The sequence below is a fragment of the Melopsittacus undulatus genome (genome assembly GCF_012275295.1).
Source record: "Melopsittacus undulatus isolate bMelUnd1 chromosome 2 unlocalized genomic scaffold, bMelUnd1.mat.Z SUPER_2_unloc_1, whole genome shotgun sequence".
Classification (NCBI taxonomy): Eukaryota; Metazoa; Chordata; class Aves; order Psittaciformes; family Psittaculidae; genus Melopsittacus; species Melopsittacus undulatus.
In genome coordinates, this window is record NW_022993931.1 from 198,148 (window position 1) to 217,167 (window position 19,020).

At 57.5% G+C, this 19,020-nt stretch overlaps 1 protein-coding gene across 1 annotated transcript in view; it reads right to left on the bottom strand.

Moving 5' to 3' along the window:
- LOC117438044 (caseinolytic peptidase B protein homolog) overlaps window positions 1–19,020 on the bottom strand; it is a 46,301-nt gene that overhangs the window by 18,280 nt on the left and 9,001 nt on the right. The window contains exons 4-6 of the mRNA XM_034073403.1: window positions 14,076–14,179; window positions 10,827–10,955; window positions 1,892–1,989 (exon numbers count right to left, since the gene is read on the bottom strand). Of these exons, the coding sequence (XP_033929294.1) occupies window positions 1,892–1,989; window positions 10,827–10,955; window positions 14,076–14,179 (331 nt within the window). The remainder of the gene's footprint in view (window positions 1–1,891; window positions 1,990–10,826; window positions 10,956–14,075; window positions 14,180–19,020) is intronic.

Genomic DNA, 19,020 nt, shown 5'->3' on the forward strand with positions numbered 1-19,020 from the left:
GATGAAGGGAGCTTTAAGCCCATTGGGCAGGTTCAAGCCATTCCCCTTGTCCCAAGCCCCTCTCCAGCTTTCCTGCAGCCCCTTTAGGCACTGGAGCTGCTCTCAGGTCCTGTTTGCTCTATAGAGGACACAACAGTTTGGGATGAGGAGGCAGGGATGCTGCCTGCAGGGACAGGACTGTGAGAAGGGGAACTGTGGCTCATCCTGCCTGACACACTCCAGTCCTGCTGGAGATGGGAGAGATGGATCTGACCCAGCCTGGTGCACACAAGGAGGAGCTCAATGGCAAAGACAGACTTGGAAGAGGCAAGGACTCTCCATGAGGGACTGCAGTGATAGGACAAGGGGTGATGGGGTCAGACTGAAACAGGGGAAGTTCAGGTTGGATACAAGGAAGAAGCTCCTTACTATGAGGGTGCTGAGGCACTGGAATGGGTTGCCCAAGGATGTGAATGCTCCATCCCTGGCAGTGTCCAAGGCCAGGCTGGACTGAGCCTTGCATGACCTGGTTTAGTGTGAGGTGCCCATGGCACAGATTAAGGCCCTTTCCAATCCTATTCCATGATCCTGTGATTCTAAGGCCAGCCCTGGGACTGCTTCCTCCTGCTTGCATAGGGAAGACACAAGGTTTGGGTGCTGCTCCCTCCCTTTCAGCCCTGGATAGAGGAGAGGCCACTTGAGCTTGCCCAGGGTGTCCTGCAGCCTGCAGCACACGGAGCATCCCTGCTCGTGCAGGCAGCAGGGCCATCCAAATACATTAAACATACATATGAAACCCCCTTGGTACTGTGGCAGCAGGGTATGTAAATCACAGCTAGGGGATGTGCCCAGCCCATAATAGTGCTGCCAATTCATTCTGCTGCAGTGATTAAAATGAGCAATTCCTCCTCAAAGACTCTCTGTGGAGCACAGATACCGGAGCGGCTGCGGCCCCCCGAGCACCACGTCCCCCCCAGCTCCGTATCCATCACCAGCCGCCTTCTCCCGCTCCCGTTTACAGACAAGAGCTCTCGTCTCCAGCAGGAACATCCCATAGATCTATGTCCTTCCTCTCCTCCTGTGATCCGTTAAGCACTAAACCCATCACTGCTCCGTGCTGTTCCAGGCAGGCTCCTCCAGCAGGGATGGCTCCAGAGAGCACTCACCCAGCACACGATTCCCATCACATCCTCCTTGTGATGCTCCGAGTAGTTTACTCCCAACTTTTTGTGCTGGAAGGGATGGGATCCATATGGACAGGGACAGCCCAAGAGCTGGACCATAGAACCTAATGGAGCTCAAGCAGGCCAAGGGCAAGATCCTGCACATGGACCAGGGCAAGCCCAGCACAAACCCAGGCTGGGGGAGATGGGATGGAGCCTGAGGAGCTGGACTTGGGGTGCTGGGTGAAGAGCATCCCACGATCCCATCCCCATCCCCACGATCCCATCCCCACGATCCCATCCCTGGCAGTGCTCAAGGCCAGGTTGGACACAGGGGCTTGGAGCAGCTGCTCCAGTGGAAGGGGTCCCTGCCCGTGGCAGGGGTTGGAGCTGGAGGAGCTTTAAGGTCCCTTCATCCCAACCCATTCCAGGACTCCAGCACTCTATGCCATATGCTCCAGCCCTCTCAAGGACACAGGATCCTCAGACCTGTTCCTTTTTACCATGAATTCCAGACCCGGAACAACCCCTGATTTCCTCTGGTTTTGCCCTGGGGCTCCAGAACTTCTGCCCCTCTGCACCCACATTCCGAGGAGGACCATGGATACGGGAATGGAGGACACACATCCATGGACCCAGAACACTGCAGCAGTGGGGTTCTTCCCTTACCCATCACGGAGCCATACAGCTCTGTGTGTTCCAGGTCACCCTAACCCTACCCTGGGAATGGGGAGGGAAGTGGGGCTCACCTTTGTCTCTGCTGCTTTCAGGAGCTCCTTGACCTCCCCATCCCGAGCGTAGTCCAGGGGGGTATGACCCATCTCGTTCTTCTGCAGGGGGTTGGCACCTGAGGGGAGGAAGAAATGGAGGGGATCAGGGATCAGAGCCTGGGCATCCGCTCCCGAGCCGTGCTCCAAAGGGAATGTGCCTCAGAGAGGGGTGATGTGCAACACACAGCATCCAGGGAATGGGGCAAGGAATTGTCCCTGCTCACAAGCGGCTTGGCAGGGATGGGATGAGTGCTCATCGGAGCTGCACAAAGACTCCCATGGAACATGGGGAGCAGCTCCCCATGACCCGGCTGCAGTGAGCGCTGGAGCCCAGAACCCCCCCATGTGCTGGGGGCACCCCCAGAGTGTGAGCAGCAGCTCAGGGAGGGGATCCTGCCCCTCTGCTGTGCTCTGGGGAGACCTGAGAGCAGCTCCAGTGCCTAAAGGGGCTGCAGGAAAGCTGGAGAGGGGCTTGGGACAAGGGCCTGGAGGGCCAGGCCAAGGGGAATGGCTTGGAAGGGGCTTGGAGCAGCTGCTCCAGTGGAAGGGGTCCCTGCCCATGGCAGGGATGAGCTTTAAGGTCCCTTCATCCCAACCCATCCCATGATTCTCTACATAAGTTTTGTTATCCCATCTCCTCAATATCCTGCTCTGATGGAGATCCCATCAACCTCTCCCATAGCTCCATCACCTCCTCTATGGGATGCACAGCATTTGCCAGCCCATGGGCACGTAGAGGTTGGCTCCAGCACCAGCCCTGCCAGTGCTGCTGCTCCAGAGCTTGGGATTGAATGAGGCTGCTCCAGCTCTTCCTGCAGCTAAGGAGGAGCAAGGAAGGGAAAGTGAGGCTTGTTTTGGGGTGCAGAGGGCTTGGGAAAAGGGGGATCAGGGAATGTGCATCTGATTCTGAAGGGTGAATTCTGAGTGTGGTGAGCAGGGAGAATGTGGGAATGAGGCAGAGCTGCAGGGAAACAGGGCAGTGGGAATCATCCTCCTGCCCTGGGATGAAGGGAATGGTCTCATTTGCAGTGATGGGAATCTCAGATCAAGCAACGTGGGATGAGGAGAGATGGGAATGGGGGAAGAGGCAGTGATGGCAGGGAGTGCTCAGGATCCTGGCATCTCAGGAGGTACCTGGAGAAGGCTCAGGGAGCCCTGATCCATGTGCCAGGAGGTAAAGGAGGCTGCAGAGGAGATGGAGACTCCCTTTGGACAAGGAGTCCATGGGAAAGCCGAGGGGTGATGGGCACAAGTTACTGCTGGGAGATTCCCACTGGACACAGCAGGAGAATCATTCCCAATGAGAACAAGCAGCCATTGGAACAATCTCACTGGGGCAGTGGTGACTCCCCAGTGTTGAAGATGGGGCTGCCCAGGGTGCTGAGCATCCAGTCTGGGTCATGCTGTGCCTGGAGAGCTTGGAGCAGATGATCCCTGAGGTCATTCCCACCGGGATTCAATGGTTCCATAACTCTATGATTACATCCCATCCTCAGCCCAGCCTGAGGCAAACACCCCCCATCCCATTGGGAATGACCCAGCCACGCTCCATCCCCTGCTCCTGGAGCCTGGGAGAGCCCCATCCTGATGGATGGAAGGAGCAGAGGACCCAAGGAGCTGAGTGCTGGATCTGGATTTGCTTCCACATGAAAAATGTGCTCCATAAGGAAGCAGCACAGAGGAGTTTCCATGGTAAGGCTTGGCATTCCCAATGAAGCCTGGGATCCCTTGGCATTGCAGATGAAGCCTGGGATCCCTTGTCATTCCAGATGAAGCCTGGGATCCCTTGGCATTCTGAATGAAGCCTGGGATTGTCATTCTGAATGAAGACTGGCATCCCTTGTCATTCCAGATGACAGCTGGGATCCCCTTCTCATTCCAGATGTAGCCTTGGATCCCTTGTCATTCTGGATGAAACCTGGGATCCCTTGTCATTCCAGATGTAGTCTGGAATTCCCTGTCATTCCAAATGAAGGCTGGGATCCCTTGTCATTACAGATGAAACCTGGGATCCCTTGTCATTCCAAAGGAAACCTGGGATCCCTTGGCATCCCAGATGACAGCTGGGATCCAGACAGGCCTCTCACCTACTGCAGAGGTGGCCACCCCATAGCTCCCTATCAGAGCCCCCATTCCTGCTGTCCATCCCCAGCCTGGCAGGAGGGGATCAGTGTCCTCCAGGCAAGGCTTCACCTGGGACAGGGCTCAGCTCCCAGCTTCCCATCCACAGGAATTCTCCCTCCTGGCTCCCTGATATTGCCCCAATCCCCTGTTCACCCCTTGACGACTTGACTAATTGCTGCAATCATTGACAGAACCAACGGGTCGATTCCAAGCTGGGCGAGGCGAGATTCCCCCTCATCCATAACAGTGGCAGCCCCTCTTCCCCATGGCCACCTCCTCCCCTGCCCTCCCTGGGACGGGGGCAATTTGTCAGCTGCCCCCCGGTTGTGTGTGGCTGGCGCCGGACACCTGGGCAGCACCGCGGGCTCTGCCTCCTCTCGGGTGAGGACGCGCGGCCTCATCCGCTGTGATGAATGGGCCTCGAGTGCGGTGCCGGCGCCGGGGCCCTCATTGGGGAAATCTGTTCCTGTCAGTGCGGTGCCGGCACCGAGCGCGGTGACAGCCACAGATTTGTCATGTTTTATTAACTCCCTCCGCATGCCGATTTGTCTTGGATTCCTTCGCATCCCGAAGCTGTCAATAGAGGCCGGGAGGCGGAGGGGCTGCGGGAGGTGCAAGGAGGAGGGTGTATGGGGCCTGGGGGAGCGGCGTGGCCTGGGCGGCACAGTGTCAGCAACAGTGTCACATAGTGTCAGCAACAGTGTCACATAGTGTCAGCAACAGTGTCACATAGTGTCACCAACAGCATCGCCCACAGTGTCACACAGTGTCACATAGTGTCAGCAACAGCATCACCCACAGTGTCACCATAGTGTCACCAACAGCATCACCCACAGCGTCACCTACAGTGTCACATAGTGTCAGCAACAGCATCATCCAGTGTCACCCACAGTGTCAGATAGTGTCACCAACAGCATCACCAACAGCGTCACCCATAGTGTCACCAGCAGTGTCACATAGTGTCACCAACAGCATCACGCACAGTGTCACCCATAGTGTCACCCACAGTGTCACATAGTGTCACCAACAGCATCACCCACAGTGTCACACAGTGTCACATAGTGTCAGCAACAGCATCACCCACAGTGTCACCCATAGTGTCAGCAACAGTGTCACATAGTGTCAGCAACAGCATCACCCACAGCGTCACCAACAGTGTCACATAGTGTCAGCAACAGCATCATCCACAGTGTCACCCACAGTGTCAGATAGTGTCACCAACAGCATCACCAACAGCGTCACCCATAGTGTCACCAACAGTGTTACATAGTGTCACCAACAGCATCACCAACAGTGTCACCCATAGTGTCACCAACAGTGTCACATAGTGTCACCAACAGCATCACCCACAGTGTCACTCATAGTGTCACCCGCAGTGTCACAGTGTCACAAACAGCATCACCCACAGTGTCACCATAGTGTCATCCTCAGTGTCACCAACAGCATCATGCAGTGTCACCCATAGTGTCACCCACAGTGTCACTCATAGTGTCACCAACAGCATCACTGACAGTGTCACATATTGTGTCACCCACAGTGTCATATAGTGTCACTTATAGTGTCACATACAGTGTCACCCATAGGGTCACCCATAGTGTCATCCACAGTGTCACATATGGTGTCACTCATAGTGTCACCCACAGCATCACCCATAGTGCCACCCGTAGTGCCACCCATAGTGTCATGCAGAGCATCACCCATAGTGCCACCCAGAGCATCACCCACAGTGTGCTGCTTATCTCCATCCTCTACCACACTCAGTGCCAGAAAGGGCACAGGGAGGAGGTTGGGCTGAGGGCACGTAGCTAAATATGTTCCATGATTCCATTCCTGCCATGGAATCATGGGATGGGTTGGGATGAAGGGACCTTAAAGCTCCTGCAGCTCCAACCCCTGTTGTGGGCAGGGACCATTCCCACACTGTCCATGGTCAAACATCAGGATTCACATCCAGGATGTCACCGCTGCCATCAGCCATCAGCACTGACAAGGACAGACATTCTTATTGCTTGCATGCCTGGTTAAGGTAATCCAAGAGGACTCCTGTCCTGCGGAGCCTCAGGGGATGGAATTAACACCCTGAGCGGAGCACAGACTGCTTGTAAATCAATGAGAGGCATCATTCACCAGCAGCTTTCAACAGCAGCACCAAGAGGGACTGATCCTGCTGCCCTGGCCTTGAGCACTGCCAGGGATGGGGCAGCCACAGCTTCTCTGGGCACCCTGTGCCAGCGCCTCAGCACCCTCCCAGGGAACAGCTTCTGCCTCAGAGCTCAGCTCAGTCTCCCCTCTCTTGGGCAGGTTCAAGCCATTCCCCTTGGCCTGGCCCTCCAGGCCCTTGTCCCAAGCCCAATCCAGGTTCCTGCAGCCCCAGTGTCTCCCCTGCAGCTGTGGGGGCAGAAGCCCCTCTGTAACCATAAAGGTGCCCAGAGGCACAACACCACAAGAGGGAATGAACACAGATGGCATCACTACTGCAGAGGGGATAAACCCTCCCCTGCCCTTCCCATGGGATACAGGTGACCCTGCTGCTCTCTTTCCAGCTCTGGGAAGCTGGAAGGACAGAAGGAGGAGGTGGGTGCTTGTTCAGACTGGAATCCAAGGGGCAGGAGCAGCTTGGCCATGGTGGGACCATGCCCTGAGCTCTGCAGGTGTGGAGGGTCCATTGCACTCTAACAGCATCCAAGCTGTTATCCCTGCAGTGCTCAAGGCCAGGTTGGACACAGGGGCTTGGAGCAGCTGATCCAGTGGAAAGGGTTGGGGCTGGAGGAGCTTTAAGTTCCCTTCATCCCAACCCATTCCATGATTCCAAGCAGTGTTAGGGATGGTGTTTCTGAGCAGTCACACTCATGGTCCCTGCCCCATGGATGCTTGCTGCAGGTCTGTCTCCTGCTGTCACACATCCATCCCTGGCTGCTGTACCTGACCCCCCCCCTCTGCCTCTCCATGCTCACATTTATACGGGAATGTGATAAATTCCCTATTGATCCCTTCAGCTGCACTGTACCTTGTGCCAAAGATGATTAAACAGCTCAATAGAGCCCGTGAGCTCCATGGCTCAATACGCTCCGTGCCTGCGTATCGACCCTCCAGCCCTGCCACACCAGGAATGAAACCCTGGCACACTGGGATGTGGGATCCAACCTGAGCTCAGAGCATCCCACACCCCACTGGGGTGGGAGCAACAAGTGGAGCTGTGTCCAGCTCAGGGTGCTGGGAACAGCTTCCCCTTAGGGAGCAAGGGAATTCATCCCTCTTGGAATGGTTCATAGGTCCAAAGCTCCACACATGTGGATGCAGGGATGAGGCTTCGGTTTCCTTTCTCAGGCAGCTCCCTTGCAAAGGGAAAGGTGGGTTCTGTTCACAGCCATTGGGAAGCACACACCAGCCTGCACCCATCCTGCAGTAAAGCACCACTGACAGGCGCTGGGTTTAAAAGGCAAAGAACAAAGGGTTTCTGACCCCAAAATACAGCTCCTGAACAGCCCCAGCCTTTTATGGGATCATGGAGCTTGTGCCTCAGAGCTCAGCTCAGGCTCCCCTCTCTTGGGCAGCTTCAAGCCATTCCCCTTGTCCCGGTCCCACAGCCCCTTGTCCTAAGCCCCTCTGCAGCCTCCCTGCAGCCCCATGTCCCCTGTGCTGCAGAGCCACACTCCTCCCTGTGCAAGGAGCAGACCCTGTCTGGGAGCACAGGGGCACAACACGAGGGGGAACCCCAACCACACCATCAGGGCCTGGAACCCCCAACCCGGCTGCTCCCAGAGCCTCCAGGATGCCCCAAAGCTCCAACCCGAGGTGGCAGCAGGGACATGGCAGAGGGGTTGGAAGGGGTAACCCTGCTCCTGCAGTGACTGCTGCACAGGGGACATGGGGGTACCTCTGCTCTGGGGGTGCCATGCTCCCATGGGCTGGCTCTGTAATTCACTTACCCCATCCACCCTCCCCACAGCATGTGCCACCCCCCAGGAGCAGGGAGGGGAATGTGGAGCATTCCCAACACATGGATGCACTGAATTTCCTGGCAGATGGAATCCAGACGTTGGGTTCCTGCAGCTTCAGCTAAGATGTGCTCATAGGTGCATGTTCTTTGCTGCTTGTCTGCCTCTAATTGGAGCTGTGAGCACAGGAGGGATGAGGCACGAGGGCTTGAGCATCCCAGAGCTCACAGAGCCATGGAACCATGGGATGGGTTGGGATGCAGGGACCGTAAAGCTGCTCCATTCCCAACCCCTGCCAGGGACCCCTTCCACTGGAGCAGCTGCTCCAAGCCCCTGTGTCCAACCTGGCCTTGAGCACTGCCAGGGATGGGGCAGCCACAGCTTCTCTGGGCACCCTGTGCCAGCGCCTCAGCACCCTCCCAGGGAACAGCTTCAGCCTCAGAGCTCAGCTCAGGCTCCCTCTTTATGCAGCACATTCAAACACGGGATAATGAAAGCCCCATTTCCATAGGGAAGCCGGTGCCGCCCTCGCCGTGCCCCACACAAAGCCCTGAGCATCGATCCTGCCTCCAGGAGCAACTGGTGCAGCCCCATGGCTGCAGGACCCACCAGTGTCAGCTCAGGTCAGGGGCTGTGAACCGGCGCTCAGGACAAGCTCTGCTGGGCACACACATGCTGGCCACAGGCCACAAGGTCCACAGGGGTCAAGGCAGGCCCTGAATGGCCACAAAGGCTCAGGGCTATGGGGTGAGGGGGGGGGGTCCATAGGAAAGCCCCAGCCCTGCATGAGGAGGGGGTGGCCAGAGCAGTGTTAATGGCTGCGGCCCCGAGGGCAGGGCACGGAGCAGAGGGAGTGTAAAGGCAGAGGGAAGGGATGCTTGGTTAAGGGCAGGTGTAGGGATGGGTAAAGGAGGCAGCGCAGGCAGGAGCCATCCCACTGGGCTCAATGGGACAGCACTGGGACATTGTGCTCACAAAGGGCCCGGGGCAGGGCCACTGCGGAGGTGCTCGACCTCCTCCTCCGGACCTTCAGCCCTCTATTCAGCACACATTGTCCAGACACACGGATCCGGCTTTGTTATCCCACAGGAGAACATGGGCCCAGCATGGACACATGGATCCGGCTTTGTTATCCCATAGGAGAACATTGCCCCAGCATGGACACACGGATCCAGCTTTGTTATCCCATAGGAGAACATTGCCCCAGCATGGACACACGGATCCAGCTTTGTTATCCCATAGGAGAACATTGCCCCAACACAGACACAGGGATCCAGCTTTGCTATCCTGCAGGAGTGGGAGGAGGGAACAGTCCCCATCACCGGGATGTGACAGGCACAGGTGGGAAATCCAACAGGAATGGGCAGCAGGCTGGGAAGGAAGGGATGGGATGGAAGCACCAGGGTGGTACCGGATGCTCCGTTATCCCCATCCCGGGTAGGACATGGGATCGGGCAGGGAAGTTCCCTGCAGGGACTCCATAAGCTCGGGAGCTGCAGCTCATTCCCCAGCTGTGCTCCCACTCCAAGGCCTGGGTCCAACAGAGCAGGCAGTGTGTGCAGACCAGCACTGGTGCTGAGCCCACAGGGAGCTCTTTGTCTCTGCCAGAGAGCCTCAGCTCCGGGAACTCACTCGGATGCCAGGGAAAGCAGGGATGGAGCAGCCAGCAGGGCACAAGGGAGCCATTGTGACCCACAGCACAGCGGGACTGGGGCTACAGCACTGAGCGGGGCAGTGAACCAGCACCATCCTGCTCCTCATCCCATCTAACTGCCCCCTCTCCCAGTTGGAACCACTCTCCAGGTTGCCCATAGCCCCTTTAGGCACTGGGAGCTGCTCCAAGGTTTCCCCTTCACACAGCAGAAGGAAATCCCTCTGCCCACAATGCACAGAGGGTACCCTAGGGATGGATTTCCGGGTGGAAACCATCATCCTGCAAACCAGGAGCGTGTCCCAGTGCTCAGAGGGTGGGAATTCCACCCATGTCTCCAGCCCGGTGTGAGGGATCATCCTGGAATGCCTGTAGGATGCATTGTAGTCCAGAGGAGGCCATGGGGATGCTGTGGGGCTGGAGCAGCTCTGCCCTGGAGCCAGGCTGAGAGGAGCTGGGCTGGGGCAGCCTGGACAAGAGAAGGGGAGAGCTGAGAGCAGCTCCAGTGCCTAAAGGGGCTGCAGGAAAGCTGGAGAGGGGCTTGGGACAAGGGCCTGGAGGGCCAGGCCAAGGGGAATGGCTTGAACCTGCCCAAGAGAGGGGAGACTGAGCTGAGCTCTGAGGCAGAAGCTGTTCCCTGGGAGGGTGCTGAGTACACGGGAATCATGGAATGGTTTGGCTCAGGAGGGATCTGTTGAATCCCCAGTGCTGCTGGATCCATGAGAAGGGGTCTGTGCCACAACTGGGGGAGCAATGACTGCACCAGCTCATTGGTACCAGCTCTCCCCAGAGCTGGGTGGCCAAGGTACCCACAGCACCTGAGCCTCAACCAGGCCACGGGGACCAGCACCCAGAGCAGATCCACTCCCAGCCACACAGGACCCCGATTCCCTGCCCCAGTGTCCATAGAGGATGTAACAGAGGGCGCATTGAGGAAGGGGAACGGCAGAGATGCAGCTGGACCAGGGTTAGGGTGAGGGTTAGGGGATGCATCCACAGGGAGGAAGGGAAACCCAATGAGCACCAGCAACAAAGCACCGGAGGGGAAGGGGCCCAAGGAACCATAAGGGGATTAAAGCAAGGAGTTAAAGCCCATCTCACCCTGGCAACAAGTGAGCCCGGTGCTGCCTGGCCCTGCCATGGCTCAGGACCGGGTGCCATGGCTCAGGACTGGGTGCCATGGCCAGGAGCTGGTACTCACCTGCCTCCAGCAGCAGTGTGACACTGCGGTGGTCATCGGCCAGCACCGCATAGTGCAGAGCTGTGCAGCCCCTGAAGTTGGCCCTCACGTTGAGCCGGTTGCTGAAGTCCTCCTCCCGGGTCACCAGCACTGTGGGGAGGGCACAGGGAGATGAGCACATGGGGTGAAGGGAGAGGGGAGACCCTATGGCTGTGCCGTGGGCTCAGCACCAACCCCATGGTGACAGGACCCTGCTGGCGTTCACCGGGGGCTTTAGTGGCCAGCTGCATTGGTGCAGGCAGGATGGGTGCCATTAACCCAGGGCTGCCCCATGGAGCCACACAGGGCAGGAGGTGGGAGAGAGGCCTCTGAGCATTGCCCCAGCCACAGCCACTTGCATCTTCAGCACTGAGCTGGGATCCAACACAAGTCATTAAGGTTACTTTGTCCCCTTTGCATGGAACCATGGAATGGGATGAAGGGAGCTGAAGGCTCCTCCATTCCCAACCCCTGCCATGCCAGGGACCCCTTCCACTGCAGCAGCTGCTCCAAGCCCCTGTGTCCAACCTGGCCTTGAGCACTGCCAGGGATGGGGCAGCCACAGCTTCTCTGGGCACCCTGTGCCAGCGCCTCAGCACCCTCCCAGGGAACAGCTTCTGCCTCAGAGCTCAGCTCAGTCTCCCCTCTCTTGGGCAGGTTCAAGCCATTCCCCTTGGCCTGGCCCTACAGGCCCTTGTCCCAAGCCCCTCTCCAGCTTTCCTGCAGCCCCTTTAGGCACTGGAGCTGCTCTCAGGTCTCCCCAGAGCACAGCAGAGGGGCAGGATCCCCTCCCTGAGCTGCTGCTCATGCTCTGGGGGTGCCCCCAGCACAGGGGGTCTGTGGCTCTCAGCTCAATGCTCATAGGATAACCCCACTGCCACAGGTACCCACTGCTGCCCAGCCGTGCCCATGAGTGAATTCCCTGTCTCCTTCCCTCTCCTGCCCCCGCTCCCCCAGCACGGATGGATGGATGGATGGAGCTGGGGGGGGGAAGGATGTCTATTTATTTATTTGTCGTCATTTCCTACCCAGGGAGGAGCAGGATAATGAACTCCGTGCGTCAGGGAAGATGAATCTCAGCTACTAGGGAGCAGTGCAGTAAAGAGATTAAAGTGTTATTATTGTGGGGTGGGTTTCCCCCCACGGTCCCGGTGACAGCTCAGCCTCAGCTGTAAAAAATGTCTGGCAGGGAGATAATCATCAGCAACTCAATAAGGCGTCAGGGGGAGGCTCCGGCGCCATCCATCACCCCCAGCCTGGCAGCCTCCCTTCCTGCCAGCCATATAAATGTCTCTAATATATTTGGGGAAGGCTTGGGAAGGGGAAATATTTATCCAGCCGGTATGTAAATGGGAAGGGAGGCAGGAAGCATGGGGAGAGGCAAAGGGAGGCAGCGCAGCATTGGTGCTGGGTGCGTGTGCCTTAAACATGCAGCTGAATTTATTCGTTTTAATAAAAGATGTCAAGGGCAGGATGAATGCAGAGCCTGCCTGAGTGGCCTCATCTTTCCTTCAGCCCCAAATATATAACGGGAGAGAGGGATGAAGGCAGAAACAATTCACTTTATGGGTGGATAGCCCTGGTCTTAAATAAACGCTGTGCCCGTTATGGATTGGCATCCCATTGTTTGGGGTTTAATGGGGCTTCGTGCATCTTGGATGTGCTGCAGGGAGGTGATGGATGCGTGGTCCATCCCCACGTGGGGCAGATCTGATGGGTCATGGGAGGGATGAGAGCCCTGAGCTCCTACAGAGCAAAGAGCACCCTGGCAAAGTGGTCCCAAGGGATTCATCCTCCAAACTCACCCCGTGCTGTGGGAGAGGATTCAGCCATGGCACCTTCATTGGAGGTTCCAGAGCTCTGCATGGAGATGCCAATGGGGAATGTCAGCCTGTGAGCACTGGGAGGGTGCTGAGGCGCTGGCATAGGGTCACATAGGGCACTGGCCCTTGCTCCACAGAGGAGCTGTGGCTGCCCCATCCCTGCAGTGCTCAAGGCCAGGTTGGACACAGGGCTTGGAGCAGCTGCTCCAGTGGAAGGGGTCCCTGCCTGCGGCTTTAGATGAGCTTTCAGGTCCGTTCATCCCAACCCATCCCATGATTCCATGATGATTCCATGACTTGACCCCACTCAGGTGTCCCAGCTGTTGCCTTCTCCCTATCAGGACCCACCTGAGCATTGCTCAGCCACTGCCGGGCCTTGTGCTCCCATCTCCACTGCATCCACTGTGAGCACATCAATGTGTGCTGATCTCCTGCTTTGGACACTGCAGCCCCCAGCCTGCCCAGTAGCTCCCTGTGGTTTGCAGAGCCAGCATCACACACTCATGGAACCCCAGCCTGCCTAAGGGCTCAGCTCAGCCTCCCCTTGGGCAGGTTCAAGCCATTGAGTCCTGTCTGTGTCCCTGGCAGGCCAGGAGCAGGGAGCCTGGTGCCAGCAGCATCCCTGAAGGACACAGCTGCTGCTGGTCCAGACATTCCCCCTCAGATCCCATCAAGAACCAGGCAATGTGACACCATTTATCAGCCTGGAAAGGGGGAGAAGTCAGGAAACCTCAAGTGCTCTGAAGAGCAGGGCTCTGAGCAAGCTGCTCTGGTGGAAGGTGTCCCTGCCACCCACAGGCCTTTAGAGCTCCCTTCAACCCAAACCCTTCCATGACTCCAAGTGTGCATCAACATCCCAGCAATGGGATAACGTTGGGTTGAGAGTGGAACTGGAGTCATCAGCCAACGATGAGGTGGAATGTCACTGCAGGGAACTTCCTTGTCCTCATGGAAAGACTCCCAGGGCTGGAAGGCACCACTGACACCTGCCCCAAGCAGCAGCACTGACTGCACCCAGGTCACCATCCAGCTTCAGCCCAGCTGGCCAAGTCTGGAGTCACTTAATACCTGTCTGGAAGACCTGGAGGCTGGGGTGGGATACATGCCCTGGAGCCTCCCCCAGCACGTGGCTGCATGTGCTCAATGGGATGAGCCCTGTCTACAACCCCATGGGATGCTCTGCCTGTAGGGAAGCAGGTTATGTCCAGGATGCTGAAGGACATCTCATACACATCTACACCATGTTCCCTTTCACCCTCATACACTCACCTCTGTGCCACCAGGTCCTCTGCTCTAAACTGAAGCTGAAGCTCCAAACCCACCCAATCCAGGTGAAATTCCCACTTTAAAGCCAGGAAGTCTGGAAGCTGGGAAGTGAATGCAAGCGGCTGCACCCATCCAGCCTTACCTTCCAAAGAGTGGAGGCCTTTCTCCTTGGCAGTCTCATAGACGTTGCTGAAGTCATCTCCAAGGTTTGGATCTGCATTGGCTGCCAGCAGGATCTTCACCACACTGTTGGGAATGAGACAGGAAGCAGGAGTAGAGCAGGAGTAGGGAGGCAGAGCTCAGCAATCCCACCTCACACATTCCCAGCTAGGGAAGAGGAACCAGGAGTGAACACTTCAATACAACCACAGCAGCACACCCTGAAAGCCATCAGACGTGGGACACACATGGGGCAGGCACTGGAGGACTCACAGCCCTCACCAACACCTGCCCTTGGTGGGAGTCACATTCCCAGCCCACCATGACCATCTGTTCTCATCCCATAGGTCTGGATCAGAGGTGGAAGCTGTCCCTGCTGGGGCAGGATTGTGGCTCCAAGCACATCCCTGTGCTTGTAACACTCTTCAGGCTAAGGGAAGCAAAGCCACATCCTGCTGCTTCTGGGTCACCACCAGTTCAGCACCTATGGAACGGAGCCATCCCACCAAGGCAAGGAGCAATAGGACTTGAGGATGAAGCTCAACCAGGAGCAGGGGATGGAAGGGACCTATTTGTTCCCCAGGTTTCCACCCTCCAGTTTAGAGCATCTAAAGATCCCAGAATGGGTTGGGATGCAGGGACCTTAAAGCTCCTCCAGCTCCAACCCCTGCCACAGGCAGGGACCCCTTCCACTGGAGCAGCTGCTCCAAGCCCCTGTGTCCAACCTGGCCTTGAGCACTGCCAGGGATGGGGCAGCCACAGCTTCTCTGGGCACCCTGTGCCAGCGCCTCAGCACCCTCCCAGGGAACAGCTTCTGCCTAAGAGCTCAGCTCAGTCTCCCCTCACAATCAGTCCCAAGGGCATCCATCCCATGGGGTTGTGCTATTGACCCTGATCCCATGCAGCCCCCAGGGCTGCTGAAGGACACTTACCCTGCCCATGCAGAGAGATGCCCCATCCGCTCACAGCACACTGGTTCACACAGGGCAGGGCTGCAGGCACCGGCCCTGCTGTGCTCACACCCCATGGAGCCTCAGTGCCATGGGGCAGGGGTGGCCCTGGCAGTGCTGGGAATGGTCCCACTGGATGCTCCCGGAGCTCTTCACCTCCAGCCCCACCAGGCTGCAGCAGGATGGGCACTTTTGGGGTGGGTTCTCCCACCTCCATTCCCAGCCCAACCGCTCACCAGGAATCAGGATTCTCACCACTTGTGGAAGCAGCTTGAGGCCACCTGAACTCATTTCTCCCCATGACAAGCAGGTAGTGAAGGGCTGGAGCATTCATCAGGGCTGGCAGGCACTGATGGACATGGCTCTGCAGGCTCCATCCTCTCAACTCCCATTACAACAGCACTGCAGCTCCTCTGCCCTCTGTGCCCATGGGCATCAGTGCCATCAGAGGGGCTTGGGTTGAATACAGTACAAAGAACCCAAGAGGTTCCTGTTATCCACAGGGATGAAGGTGTCACTGTCCCAGTGTGCTCAATGCTGCTCAGGGCACCCCTGGAGCATGGGCTCAGGTTGGGTCCTGCTGCACAGCAAAGCTGGGGCCAGGCTGGAGAGGGGCCAGAGAAGGGCCTCAAAGATGGTCCAAGGGCAGCAGTGAGGAAAGGCTGAGAGAGCTGGGACTGTTCAGTGGAGAAGAGAAGGCTCCAGGAGCCCTGAGCCATGTGCCAGGAGGTAAAGGAGGCTGCAGAGGAGATGGAGGCTCCCTTTGGACAAGGAGTCCATGGGAAAGCTGAGGGGTGATGGGCACAAGTTACTGCTGGGAGATTCCCACTGGACACAGCAGGAGAATCATTCCCAATGAGAACAAGCAGCCATTGGAATAATCTCACTGGGGCAGTGGTGACTCCCCAGTGTTGAAGACGGGGCTGCCCAGGGTGCTGAGCATCCAGTCTGGGTCATGCTGTGCCTAGAGAGCTTGGAGCAGATGATCCTTGAGGTCCCTTCCATTGGGATTGCAGGATTCAGAGCTATGACAGACGGTGTCAGAACTGCTCCACTCCACCTCCCTGCTGGGATCAGGAATGTGCCCATCTCTCAGGACCAAGGGAGGCTCGAGCTGAGAGCTCAGAGCTCAGCTCTGCTCCAAGCACCCTGCTCCAGGCTGGGATCCAGCCCTAGACCCATGGGGGCTCAGGGCTCCCAGCCAGGCTCTGTCTCCCATCACCCTTCAATCCCATGTCGTGCTCAGGCCCTGCTGTCCCCCCAGGCACTCCTGCAGCACCACTATCGATCCCAGCCGGCAATTTGCAGGTAATGGGACATTGAAGCAAATTGGCCTTTAGGAAAGGCACCAGCAGACCCAGACAGAGCAGTGGGAGGGCTGGGAATGTCACTGGAGTGAGCAGGGGCTGCCGGAGGAGAGACTGAGCTGAGCTCTTAGGTAGAAGCTGTTCACTGGGAGGGTGCTGAGGTGCTGGGCTGGGATGCTGGGTTGGAATGAAGAGACCCAACCTGGATCCCTTCATCCCAAGTAATTCCATGACTCTGGAGATGCCCTGCTTCACAGCTGGGAATGGTCCCCACCGCAGCTCTATGGCAGGTAACACCATATCCCTATGTGCTTCCAAAGGCATCCAGCTCAGCTGGGAATGAGCTGCCTGAAGTGAAAGGGATGAGGAAACCCACACGGCACAGATGTGTGCTCCTAACAGAGGAGCTGGGACTGCACCAGTTAATCATGGCATTGCCCATGGACAGAAACCAGCTCCAGACCGGTCACCCTTCACTGGGAGCCCCAGGACACGCACTGCCCCATCACCATGCCCGAGGCACAGGGTGCCCAGAGAAGCTGTGGCTGCCCCATCCCTGGCAGTGCTCAAGGCCAGGTTGGACACAGGGGCTTGGAGCAGCTGCTCCCATGGAAGGGGTCCCTGTGCATTGCAGGGATTGGAACTGGATGGGCTTTAAGGTCCCTTCACCCCAATGCACCCTGGGGTTGTGTGGTTAATGCCTCACCCTGTTTGGGTACAAGAGGAAGGGAATGATCTTTGTTTCAGTGTAAAAAGCAGTGACAGATCCCAAGTGCCCCGGGGCAGCAGGGACCTCATCCTGCAGCTGATGGCAAGTGACAGCAGTCATTAATGCAGGGCCCCCACAATTGAATTAAACATATGGACTGGAGCTGCCTAATTGGGAGCGTGAGAGCTGGGGACATGGGGAAGCATCAGGGAGCTGAAGGATGGCTCCCAGGCACCTGCAGGGGCACTGCGGACACTGGGAACATGCTTGTCCCGGAGAACACCTGGGAATGGCAGCATTCCAGGGGGATTCTGCCTTTTCCTCCCTGGTTTTAGGTTCAGAACCCTCATTGCTGCTTCTGCTGTCCCTGATGGTCACTGGGATCTCCCATGGGTACCACAACCTGCACATCAGATGTGGGGACAGAGCAACGGGACCAATGCCATGGTGCTCTCAGAGGCTATCCTAGTGCAGGTCCTGCCTCACCCTCCCTGGAGGCTCTGGCCCCAAACCTGAAGTTAACACCTCCCAATGCACTGAAGGAGCTGCTGGGGGGGATAAACCCCTGGGAGAGCATCAGTGGGGCAGAGGGAACCCAATCCCAAAGGAAAACACTCCTGCACTGGCTGCAAAGCAGAGCAAGTCCCATTTAGAGCAGCTCCTGCCCAGTGCATGCACAAAGGCTGCAAGAGACCCAGCAAAGCAGCAGGGGTTGGGTAAGGGGAAGGTGTTGAGCATCCACACACCAGCTCCAGCGCTGTGGGCTCAGGTCAAGCTCTCCCTGGGGGTAAACTATCTGTAGGGAACTTCAGGTGCTCCATAGGGTGTGCTCCAGCTCAATGTGCTCCCCAGCCAGCAGTGAGGCCCTGCTGGAGGCATCCCAAAGCTAGGAATGGTGTGGAGGGACAAACCCACCTATCAGCAGAGCTGTTACACCAGGGGTGAGCCTTGCATTGAGGTTTGCCTCCATCAGGTGTCCACTCTCCCACTACATCACAGTGGATACAGCAGGATATCCACTGCATTAGGTATCCAGCTTGTGATGCACAGGGACAGGCTGAGAGCTGGGCTGGGGCAGCCTGGGGGAGAGGAGGCTCCTGAAGGGGAGAGCTGAGAGCAGCTCCAGTGCCTAAAGGGGCTGCAGGAAAGCTGGAGAGGGGCTTGGGACAAGGGATGTAGGGATGGGATGAGGAGTAATGGCTTCAATCTGGAAGAGGGAAGAGTTCGATGGGATATTGGGATGAAGCTGTTCCCTGGGAGGGTGCTGAGGCGCTGGCACAGGGTGCCCAGAGAAGCTGTGGCTGCCCCATCCCTGGCAGTGCTCAAGGCCAGGTTGGACACAGGGGCTTGGAGCAGCTGCTCCAGTGGAAGGGGTCCCTGCCTGTGGCAGGGGTTGGGGCTGGAGGAGCTTTAAACTCCCTTCATCCCAACCCATCCCATGATTCTGACTTTTTATTTTTCCTGTTATAGTTCCCAATTCAAGTCAGGATTCACCCAAAATGTGGGAAAATCAACAGCATTTGCCCAACACAGCCAAAACTTGTATTTTTCCCAACTAAGCCCCAGCATCCCTCCCTCCCTGCCCATTGCCTGGCTGTGCCCGTGCAGCCCCGATGCTCCCAGCAGCACTGGTACCCGCTCCAAGCCTGCCTCCAGCTCCTCATCACCCCACAGCCTCTCCCCACCTCCTTGGGGCCCGTTCTGCTCGGCCGCCCGCTGGGAATGGTGCGGAGCCGTCACAGCCCAGTGCTGAGCATTGTGAGGGGCCGAGCAAACAACGGGGCCGTTGCTGCTGGGACATCAAAGGTAAAGCAGAGCCCCGAGCCCCCCTCCTGTGTGCCTGCCTGCAGGAGCTGCCCGAGGGGGTCAGGGCTCCAGGCTTGTCACGGGAGCCATCAAAGCCAGCACCACACACGAACTGGGCGCACGGGTGCGAGCGGATATTCCCCCTTGTGAGCCGCT